General features: G+C 48.0%; 1 protein-coding gene across 3 annotated transcripts in view; it reads left to right on the top strand.

Moving 5' to 3' along the window:
- Window positions 1–11,079, top strand: part of LOC121562346 (epsin-2) — a 46,276-nt gene extending 35,197 nt beyond the window's left edge. For 2 of the 3 annotated variants that reach the window (XM_045219837.1, XM_045219838.1), the window contains one exon: window positions 8,583–9,697. In XM_045219837.1, coding sequence (XP_045075772.1) covers window positions 8,583–9,361 — 779 coding nt within the window. In that variant the 3' untranslated portion in view covers window positions 9,362–9,697. Of the gene's footprint in view, window positions 1–8,582; window positions 9,698–10,639 lie in introns of those variants that run through there. The other variant, XM_045219839.1, reaches the window with a different exon arrangement.
- The last annotated feature ends 840 nt before the right edge of the window (window positions 11,080–11,919 follow it).

Consider the following 11,919-nt stretch of genomic DNA (forward strand, 5'->3'; position numbering starts at 1 on the left):
TCTCTTTGTAGTCTTTATGACAGTCTCCTCCTCCTCCTCTCTCTCTCTTTGTAGCCTTTATGACAGTCTCCTCCACCGCTCCTCTCTCTCTCTTTGTAGTCTTTATGACAGTCTCCTCCACCGCTCCTCTCTCTCTCTCTTTGTAGTCTTTATGACAGCCTCCTCCACCGCTCCTCTCTCTTTGTAGTCTTTATGACAGTCTCCTCCACCGCTCCTCTCTCTCTTTGTAGTCTTTATGACAGCCTCCTCCACCGCTCCTCCTCTCTCTCTCTTTGTAGTCTTTATGATAGTCTCCTCCACCACCGCTCCTCTCTCTCTTTGTAGTCTTTATGACAGTCTCCTCCACCGCTCCTCTCTCTCTCTGTAGTCTTTATGACAGCCTCCTCCACCGCTCCTCCTCTCTCTCTTTGTAGTCTTTATGACAGTCTCCTCCACCGCTCCTCTCTCTCTCTCTTTGTAGTCTTTATGACAGCCTCCTCCACCGCTCCTCTCTCTCTTTGTAGTCTTTATGACAGTCTCCTCCACCGCTCCTCTCTCTCTTTGTAGTCTTTATGACAGCCTCCTCCACCGCTCCTCCTCTCTCTCTTTGTAGTCTTTATGACAGTCTCCTCCACCGCTCCTCTCTCTCTCTCTTTGTAGTCTTTATGACAGCCTCCTCCACCGCTCCTCTCTCTCTCTTTGTAGTCTTTATGACAGCCTCCTCCACCGCTCCTCTCTCTCTCTTTGTAGTCTTTATGACAGCCTCCTCCACCGCTCCTCTCTCTCTTTGTAGTCTTTATGACAGTCTCCTCCTCCTCCTCTCTCTCTCTTTGTAGCCTTTATGACAGTCTCCTCCACCGCTCCTCTCTCTCTCTCTTTGTAGTCTTTATGACAGTCTCCTCCACCGCTCCTCTCTCTCTTTGTAGTCTTTATGACAGCCTCCTCCACCGCTCCTCTCTCTCTCTTTGTAGTCTTTATGACAGCCTCCTCCACCGCTCCTCTCTCTCTCTTTGTAGTCTTTATGACAGCCTCCTCCACCGCTCCTCTCTCTCTCTTTGTAGTCTTTATGACAGTTTCCTCCACCGCTCCTCTCTCTCTCTTTGTAGTCTTTATGACAGTCTCCTCCACCGCTCCTCTCTCTCTCTTTGTAGTCTTTATGACAGTCTCCTCCACCGCTCCTCTCTCTCTTTGTAGTCTTTATGACAGCCTCCTCCACCGCTCCTCTCTCTCTCTTTGTAGTCTTTATGACAGTCTCCTCCACCGCTCCTCTCTCTCTCTTTGTAGTCTTTATGACAGTCTCCTCCACCGCACCTCCTCTCTCTCTCTTTGTAGTCTTTATGACAGTCTCCTCCACCGCTCCTCTCTCTCTCTTTGTAGTCTTTATGACAGTCTCCTCCACCGCTCCTCTCTCTTTGTAGTCTTTATGACAGCCTCCTCCACCGCTCCTCCTCTCTCTCTCTTTGTAGTCTTTATGACAGTCTCCTCCACCGCTCCTCCTCTCTCTCTCTTTGTAGTCTTTATGACAGTCTCCTCCACCGCTCCTCCTCTCTCTCTCTTTGTAGTCTTTATGACAGTCTCCTCCACCGCTCCTCTCTCTCTTTGTAGTCTTTATGACAGTCTCCTCCACCGCTCCTCCTCTCTCTCTCTTTGTAGTCTTTATGACAGTCTCCTCCACCGCTCCTCTCTCTCTTTGTAGTCTTTATGACAGTCTCCTCCTCCAAAGCATATTGAGGAGTTGGTTAAGAAGCTGAGGGTTAAAATAGGTGTAATGCCTCTCGCTAAATAGTTGGAAGCAGATTATTCAGTCGACGTTTCCTACCGGTCCTAGACGATGACGACGTCATCTATATGAACGCAGCTGCCACTTCATTAACGCCGTCAGATGCAGTTTATCACGGCGCTCTGCACTTTAATACGGGCGACCGGTTTAGTATTAATTACTGCGTTCTCTACCAGGAAGTTGGTTGGCCCTCTGAGGTCACGTAGGTTGATACATTGCTTTGTTTTCATTTAGAAAGCCCTTTTCTTTTTTTTTTTTTTTTACAAAAAGTCCCACTACTTTTAACATCATTACTCAACTTTAGATATAAGAGTTACCACACAAGGTCTCAGGGATGGCTAACTCTGGAAATTCCTAAATCAGGCTTTTAGTTTTCTTGCACCTTTATTTGTGGAACAATCTTCAAAATGTTCTTACATTTTTATGTTTTGGTGCCTCTCGGGGCAGTGGTCACCAACCGGGCGATCGACCGGTCGATCTACAAGGCATTACTAGTCGATCACCAAACATATCTGTGGATGAGCCAATGATAAAGGCTTGAGCTCCTTTTAATATAATTGGTGTTGTGCTGTTGGTGGTAGGTTCACTAGATTCAGAAGCCCTGTTCACTAGATTCAGAAGCCCTGTTCACTAGATTCAGAAGCCCTGTTCACTAGATTCAGAAGCCCTGTTCACTAGATTCAGAAGCCCTGTTGGTGGTAGGTTCACTAGATTCAGAAGCCCGATTCACTAGATTCAGAAGCCCGGTTCACTAGATTCAGAAGCCCTGTTCACTAGATTCAGAAGCCCTGTTGGTGGTAGGTTCACTAGATTCAGAAGCCCTGTTCACTAGATTCAGAAGCCCTGTTGGTGGTAGGTTCACTAGATTCAGAAGCCCTGTTGGCGGTGGGTTCACTAGATTCAGAAGCCCTGTTGGCGGTGGGTTCACTAGATTCAGAAGCCCTGTTGGTGGTAGGTTCACTAGATTCAGAAGCCCTGTTGGCGGTAGGTTCACTAGATTCAGAAGCCCTGTTGGCGGTGGGTTCACTAGATTCAGAAGCCCTGTTGGCGGTAGGTTCACTAGATTCAGAAGCCCTGTTGGCGGTAGGTTCACTAGATTCAGAAGCCCTGTTGGCGGTAGTTTCACTAGATTCAGAAGCCCTGTTGGCGGTAGGTTCACTAGATTCAGAAGCCCTGTTGGTGGTAGGTTCACTAGATTCAGAAGCCCTGTTGGTGGTAGGTTCACTAGATTCAGAAGCCCTGTTGGTGGTAGGTTCACTAGATTCAGAAGCCCTGTTGGCGGTAGGTTCACTAGATTCAGAAGCCCTGTTGGCGGTAGTTTCACTAGATTCAGAAGCCCTGTTGGTGGTAGGTTCACTAGATTCAGAAGCCCTGTTGGTGGTAGGTTCACTAGATTCAGAAGCCCTGTTGGTGGTAGGTTCACTAGATTCAGAAGCCCTGTTGGTGGTAGGTTCACTAGATTCAAAAGCCCTGTTGGTGGTAGGTGCACTAGATTCAGAAGCCCTGTTCACTAGATTCAGAAGCCCTGTTGGTGGTAGGTGCACTAGATTCAGAAGCCCTGTTCACTAGATTTTTCACGCTCAACGGTTTCCCGTGTGTATCAAGAACGGTCCACCACCCAAAGGACATCCAGCCAACTTGACACAACTGTGGGAAGCATTGGAGTCAACATGGGCCAGCATCCCTGTGGAAGGCTTTTGACTCTAGTAGAGTTCATGCCCCCGACGAATTGAGGCTGTACTGAGGGTAAAAGGTGACTCAACTCAATATTTTGTACACTATGTACAATTATCTGTAAGGCCCCTCGGTCGAGCAGTGAATTTCAAACACAGATTCAACCACAAAGACCAGGGAGGTTTTCCAATGCCTCGCAAAGAAGAGCACCGATTGGTAAATGGGTAAACATGAAAAAAGCAGACATTAAACATCCCTTTGAACATGGTGAAGTTATTAATTACACTTTAGATGGTGTATCAATACACCCAGTCACTACAAAGATACAGGTGTCCTTCCTAACTCAGTTGCCGGAGAGGAAGGAAACCGCTCAGGGATTTCACCATGAGGCCAATGGTGACTTTTAAACAGTTACAGAGTTGAATGGCTGTGATAGGAGAGAACTGAGGATGGATCAACAACATTGCAGTTACTCCACAATACTAACCTAAATTGACAGAGTGAAAAGAAGGAAGCCTGTACAGAATCTAAATATTCCAAAACATGCATCCTGTTTACAACAAGGCATTAAAGTAATACTGCAAAACATGTGGCAAAGCAATACACCTTTTCCCCAATAAAACACATTACAGAGTAACACTCCATATTTTCAAGCATAGTGGTGGCTGCATCATGTTATGGGTATTGCTTATAATTGTTAAGGACCAGTGAGTTTTTTTTTTCAGGATTAAAAAATAAATGGAATGGAGCTAAGCACAAGCAAAATCCTAGAGGAAAACCTGGTTCAGTCTGCTTTCCACCAGACACTGGGAGATAAATTCACCTTTCAACAGGACAAGAACCTAAGAACACAAGGCCAAATCTACACTGGAGTTTCTTACCAAGAAGACAGTAAATGTTTCTGAGTTAGTTTTGACTTAAATCTGCTTGAGAATCTATGGCAAGACTTGAAAATGGTTGTCTAGCAATGATCAACAACCAATTTGACAGAACTTGAAGAATTGTTGTACAATCCAGGTGTGGAAAGCTCTTAGAGACTTACCCAGAAAGACTCACAGCTTTAATCGCTGCCAAAGGGGATTCTAACATGTATTACATTTACATTTACATTTTAGTCATTTAGCAGACGCTCTTATCCAGAGCGACTTACAGTTAGTGAATACATATATATACAGTGGGGGAAAAAAGTATTTAGTCAGCCACCAATTGTGCAAGTTCTCCCACTTAAAAAGATGAGAGAGGCCTGTAATTTTCATCATAGGTACACGTCAACTATGTCAGACAAATTGAGGAAAACATTTCCAGAAAATCACATTGTAGGATTTTTTATGAATTTATTTGCAAATTATGGTGGAAAATAAGTATTTGGTCACCTACAAACAAGCAAGATTTCTGGCTCTCACAGACCTGTAACTTCTTCTTTAAGAGGCTCCTCTGTCCTCCACTCGTTACCTGTATTAATGGCACCTGTTTGAACTTGTTATCAGTATAAAAGACACCTGTCCACAACCTCAAACAGTCACACTCCAAACTCCACTATGGCCAAGACCAAAGAGCTGTCAAAGGACACCAGAAACAAAATTGTAGACCTGCACCAGGCTGGGAAGACTGAATCTGCAATAGGTAAGCAGCTTGGTTTGAAGAAATCAACTGTGGGAGCAATTATTAGGAAATGGAAGGCATACAAGACCACTGATAATCTCCCTCGATCTGGGGCTCCACGCAAGATCTCACCCCCGTGGGGTCAAAATGATCACAAGACCGGTGAGCAAAAATCCCAGAACCACACGGGGGGACCTAGTGAATGACCTGCAGAGAGCTGGGACCAAAGTAACAAAGCCTACCATCATTAACACACTACGCCGCCAGGTACTTAAATCCTGCAGTGCCAGACGTGTCCCCCTGCTTAAGCCAGTACATGTCCAGGCCCGTGCTAGAGTGCATTTGGATGATCCAGAAAAGGATTGGGAGAATGTCATATGGTCAGATGAAACCAAAATAGAACTTTTTGGTAAAAACTCAACTCGTCGTGTTTGGAGGACAAAAATGCTGAGTTGCATCCAAAGAACACCATACCTACTGTGAAGCATGGGGGTGGAAACATCATGCTTTGGGGCTGTTTTTCTGCAAAGGGACCAGGACGACTGATCCGTGTAAAGGAAAGAATGAATGGGGCCATGTATCGTGAGATTTTGAGTGAAAACCTCCTTCCATCAGCAAGGGCATTGAAGATGAAACGTGGCTGGGTCTTTCAGTATGACAATGATCCCAAACACACCGCCCGGGCAACGAAGGAGTGGCTTCGTAAGAAGCATTTCAAGGTCCTGGAATGGCCTAGCCAGTCTCCAGATCTCAACCCCATAGAAAATCTTTGGAGGGGAGTTGAAAGTCTGTGTTGCCTAGCGACAGCCCCAAAACATCACTGCTCTAGAGGAGATCTGCATGGAGGAATGGGCCAAAATACCAGCAACAGGTGTGTGAAAACCTTGTGAAGACTTACAGAAAACATTTGACCTGTGTCATTGCCAACAAAGGGTATATAACAAATTATTGAGAAACTTTTGTTATTGACCAAATACTTATTTTCCACCATATTTTGCAAATAAATTCATTAAAAATCCTACAATGTGATTTTCTGGATTTTCTTTCCTCATTTTGTCTGTCATAGTTGACGTGTACCTATGATGAAAATTACAGGCCTCTCTCATCTTTTTAAGTGGGAGAACTTGCACAATTGGTGGCTGACTAAATACTTTTTTTCCCCACTGTATATATTTTTTTCATACTGGTCCCCCGTGGGAATCGAACCCACAACCCTGGCGTTGCAAACGCCATGCTCTATCAACTGAGCTACATCCCTATTAACTCACAGGGTTGAATACTTATGTAAATGAGATTCGGTATTTCATTTTCAATGAATTTGCAAAAATTTCTAAAAACATGTTTTCACTTTGTCATTATGGGGCGTTGTGTGTAGATGGGTTTTTGTTTTTGTTTTTGTTATTTAAAAAAAAATCCATTTTGAATTCAGGCTGTAACAACAAAATGTGGAATAAGTCAAGGGGTATGAATACTTTCTGAAGGCACTGTATAATTGTCAGGTAAAACATCTGGGTTAATGATTCAGCCGTCAGGGGCAGAGAGCTGCGGACAAAGGGGATCAAGCATATCAGGCCAAGTGGATGAAGGGGATTTGTTTACATCAATCTTAAGCAAGGCATCTAGCACATCACAAGGAGAACGTTGTTGAAATGAAAACAAAGATTGAGTAGAAGTTGAGGCGTTAACCGTGGAGTCAGCTAGTGGTAACCTGTCTCTCTCTCTCTGTAATCCCCCTTAACCGTGGAGTCAGCTAGTGGTAACCTGTCTCTCTCTGTAATCCCCCTTAACCGTGGAGTCAGCTAGTGGTAACCTGTCTCTCTCTCTGTAATCCTCCTTAACCGTGGAGTCAGCTAGAGGTAACCTGTCTCTCTCTCTCTGTAATCCTCCTTAACCGTGGAGTCAGCTAGAGGTAACCTGTCTCTCTCTCTGTAATCCTCCTTAACTGTGGAGTCAGCTAGAGGTAACCTGTCTCTCTCTCTGTAATCCCCCTTAACCGTGGAGTCAGCTAGTGGTAACCTGTCTCTCTCTCTGTAATCCTCCTTAACCGTGGAGTCAGCTAGTGGTAACCTGTCTCTCTCTCTGTAATCCTCCTTAACCGTGGAGTCAGCTAGTGGTAACCTGTCTCTCTCTCTGTAATCCCCCTTAACCGTGGAGTCAGCTAGAGGTAACCTGTCTCTCTCTCTCTGTAATCCCCCTTAACCGTGGAGTCAGCTAGTGGTAACCTGTCTCTCTCTCTGTAATCCTCCTTAACCGTGGAGTCAGCTAGTGGTAACCTGTCTCTCTCTGTAATCCTCCTTAACCGTGGAGTCAGCTAGTGGTAACCTGTCTCTCTCTCTGTAATCCTCCTTAACCGTGGAGTCAGCTAGTGGTAACCTGTCTCTCTCTGTAATCCTCCTTAACCGTGGAGTCAGCTAGAGGTAACCTGTCTCTCTCTCTCTGTAATCCTCCTTAACCGTGGGAGTCAGCTAGTGGTAACCTGTCTCTCTCTGTAATCCTCCTTAACCGTGGAGTCAGCTAGAGGTAACCTGTCTCTCTCTCTCTGTAATCCTCCTTAACCGTGAGTCAGCTAGTGGTAACCTGTCTCTCTCTCTGTAATCCCCCTTAACCGTGGAGTCAGCTAGTGGTAACCTGTCTCTCTCTCTGTAATCCCCCTTAACCGTGGAGTCAGCTAGTGGTAACCTGTCTCTCTCTCTCTGTAATCCTCCTTAACCGTGGAGTCAGCTAGTGGTAACCTGTCTCTCTCTCTGTAATCCTCCTTAACCGTGGGAGTCAGCTAGTGGTAACCTGTCTCTCTCTCTCTGTAATCCTCCTTAACCGTGGAGTCAGCTAGTGGTAACCTGCTCTCTCTCTCTGTAATCCTCCTTAACCGTGGAGTCAGCTAGTGGTAACCTGTCTCTCTCTGTAATCCTCCTTAACCGTGGAGTCAGCTAGTGGTAACCTGTCTCTCTCTCTCTGTAATCCTCCTTAACCGTGGAGTCAGCTAGTGGTAACCTGTCTCTCTCTCTCTGTAATCCTCCTTAACCGTGGAGTCAGCTAGTGGTAACCTGTCTCTCTCTCTGTAATCCTCCTTAACCGTGGAGTCAGCTAGTGGTAACCTGTCTCTCTCTCTCTGTAATCCTCCTTAACCGTGGAGCCAGCTAGTGGTAACCTGTCTCTCTCTCTGTAATCCTCCTTAACCGTCGGAGTCAGCTAGTGGTAACCTGTCCTCTCTCTCTCTGTAATCCTCCTTAACCGTGGAGTCAGCTAGAGGTAACCTGTCTCTCTCTCTGTAATCCCCTTAACCGGTGGAGTCAGCTAGTGGTAACCTGTCTCTCTCTCTCTGTAATCCTCCTTAACCGTGGAGTCAGCTAGTGGTAACCTGTCTCTCTCTCTGTAATCCCCCTTAACCGTGGAGTCAGCTAGTGGTAACCTGTCTCTCTCTCTGTAATCCTCCTTAACCGTGGAGTCAGCTAGAGGTAACCTGTCTCTCTCTCTGTAATCCTCTTTAACCGTGGAGTCAGCTAGTGGTAATCTGTCTCTCTCTCTCTCTCTCTCTGTAATCCTCCAGGTGACGGTCGGGGTCTCTCCTCCCTGACTAGTGGTACTGGGGACCTGTTTGACCCTCTCCCCAGCGGCTCCAGCAGGAAGACCCCAGAGTCCTTCCTGGGTCCTAATGCAGCACTGGTCAACCTGGACTCACTGGTCACCAAGCCTCCCCAGCCTGCTCCTATTGTCAACCCCTTCCTCGCTGCTGCAGGTACAGACAGGATGCACACACGGTACAGGACAGACCTGCTGCAGGTACAGACAGGATGCACACACGGTACAGGACAGACCTGCTGCAGGTACAGACAGGATGCACACACGGTACAGGACAGACCTGCTGCAGGTACAGACAGGATGCACACACGGTACAGGACAGACCTGCTGCAGGTACAGACAGGATGCACACACGGTACAGGACAGACCTGCTGCAGGTACAGACAGGATGCACACACGGTACAGGACAGACCTGCTGCAGGTACAGACAGGATGCACACACGGTACAGGACAGACCTGCTGCAGGTACAGACAGGATGGTACACACGGTACAGGACAGACCTGCTGCAGGTACAGACAGGATGCACACACGGTACAGGACAGACCTGCTGCAGGTACAGACAGGATGCACACACGGTACAGGACAGACCTGCCGCAGGTACAGACCGGATGCACACACACGGTACAGGACAGACCTGCTGCAGGTACAGACAGGATGCACACACAGTACAGGACAGACCTGCTGCAGGTACAGACAGGATGCACACACGGTACAGGACAGACCTGCCGCAGGTACAGACAGGATAAACTCACACGGTACAGGACAGACCTGCTGCAGGTACAGACAGGATGCACACACACGGTACAGGACAGACCTGCTGCAGGTACCACACACGGTACAGGACAGACCTGCTGCAGGTACAGACAGGATGCACACACGGTACAGGACAGACCTGCTGCAGGTACAGACAGGATAAACTCACACGGTACAGGACAGACCTGCTGCAGGTACAGACAGGATGCACACACGGTACAGGACAGACCTGCCGCAGGTACAGACAGGATGCACACACGGTACAGGACAGACCTGCTGCAGGTACAGACAGGATGCACACACGGTACAGGACAGACCTGCCGCAGGTACAGACAGGATGCACACACGGTGCAGGACAGACCTGCTGCAGGTACAGACAGGATGCACACACGGTACAGGACAGACCTGCTGCAGGTACAGACAGGATGCACACACGGTACAGGACAGACCTGCTGCAGGTACAGACAGGATGCACACACGGTACAGGACAGACCTGCTGCAGGTACAGACAGGATGCACACACGGTACAGGACAGACCTGCTGCAGGTACAGACAGGATGCACACACACGGTACAGGACAGACGGTACTCCAGCGTTTCCCAAACTCGGTCCTGGGGCCACCCCCAAGGGGTGCACCTTTTTTGTTTTTTTGCCCTAGCACTACACAGTGGATTCAAATAATCAAAGCTTGATGAAGATGTTGGTTATTTGAATCAACTGTGTAGTGCTCGGGCAAAAACCCTTGGGGTCCCAGGACCGAGTTTGGGAAACCCTGCGGCGGACACACACAGTACAGAGACAGGTGTTGAAACTTGTTGAGTTTGAATACAATCTCTGTTCTCTCTCTCTCTCTCTCTCTGTGTTTGAATACAATCTCTGTTCTCTCTCTCTCTCTCTCTCTGGTGTTTGAATACAATCTCTGTTCTCTCTCTCTCTCTCTCTGGTGTTTGAATACAATCTCTGTTCTCTCTCTCTCTCTCTCTGGTGTTTGAATACAATCTCTGTTCTCTCTCTCTCTCTGGTGTTTGAATACAATCTATGTTCTCTCTCTCTCTCTGGTGTTTGAATACAATCTCTGTTCTCTCTCTCTGGTGTTTGAATACAATCTATGTTCTCTCTCTCTCTCTCTCTGGTGTTTGAATACAATCTCTTTTCTCTCTCTCTCTCTCTGGTGTTTGAATACAATCTCTGTTCTCTCTCTCTCTCTCTCTGGCGTTTGCTAATGCTGATGTCTTCTCTCTGTTCTGTTTGTCTCTCCCGTGTCTCCTTAGGAGCAGCCCCTGTAGCCGCCCCCCAGGCCAACCCGTTCCAGATGGGCCAGCCCACCCCCCCTACCCTGAACCAGATGAGGGTCAGCCCTATGCCAGGCCAGGGTCTGGGGGGAGTAGCAGGGTTCAGCAGCGTGTCCTCTATGGCAGACCCTCTGCCCCTCTCCTCCCTGGTCCCCCTGGGTCGCGTGGTGCCCGGCGTTGGAGGGATGGGGAGTATCCCGGCCTCTATGTCTATGCCCCAGCCCCTCCTCAGCTCAGCCCTGCCCACCACAGCGGGCACACAGCCCCCCGGGACCACCAACCCCTTCCTGTTGTGAGGAACACCTCAACTACGACCACCCCCTTCAAGACAACACCCCCAGAATCCTCTCCAGCCTCCTCTCCATACTTCTCTCCTCTCCCTCTCCTCCTCCTCCTCTCCCTCTTCTCTTCTCCCCCCCTCTCCTCTCCGCCTCCTCTCCCTCTCCTCCTCTCTCCTCCTCTCCTCCTCTCCTCTCCCCCCTCCTCTCTCTCCAACACTCCCTTCTCTTCCACTCTCAGCCCAGATAAGGTGTGTGTCCGATAGGTCTCGTATTCCAGGGTGTTCTGACTGTTTTGATGATAGAGTGAATCCATGATCAGAGACTAACTCAACGTGTAGAACCCCAGTGAGCTGTGTGTGTGTGTGTGTGTGTGTGTGTGTGTGTGTGTGTGTACTAAGCAGGGATTTTGCACATGCTCAATTAGCTATGACTGTTGCTTCACCGTTAGTCCTTAGCTGGAGAGAGACACCGGACACTGCACTGCCCGGAGCACACTCCGTTACCCGCCACCGGCCACAACTTGTGAGGTCACTGCTTAGGACCCCTAGCCCTGACCTTGACCTGACACACAGCAACGTATGAATTTTCACCCTGCAGGTCAACGCATGAATTTTCACCCCTGCAGGTCAACATATGAATTTTCACCCCTGCAGATCAACGTATATGTGAACTTTAACCTGAGGTCAACGTGATATATGAACAGGTGGATGAACTTATATCCCAGAGGAGAAGAGGAGACTGTGTTTATTTGGGAGGAAAGACACGGGGGATTTGTTTCCGTACACTGAAGGATGTCTGTTATTCTACAACTGGCTGTAGTTCTTGTGTTGCCAGGAGACGGGGGTGTAGTTATTGTGTTGCCAGGAGACGGGGGGGAGGGGGGGCTGTAGATCCCTACACAGAGACCTAGTTACTTCCCAAATGGCACCCTGTTCCCTAGGTAGTGTGCGCTTACTGGTCAAAAGTATTACTTGTCAC

This window comes from Coregonus clupeaformis, unplaced genomic scaffold (genome assembly GCF_020615455.1).
Source record: "Coregonus clupeaformis isolate EN_2021a unplaced genomic scaffold, ASM2061545v1 scaf2815, whole genome shotgun sequence".
NCBI lineage: Eukaryota > Metazoa > Chordata > Actinopteri > Salmoniformes > Salmonidae > Coregonus > Coregonus clupeaformis.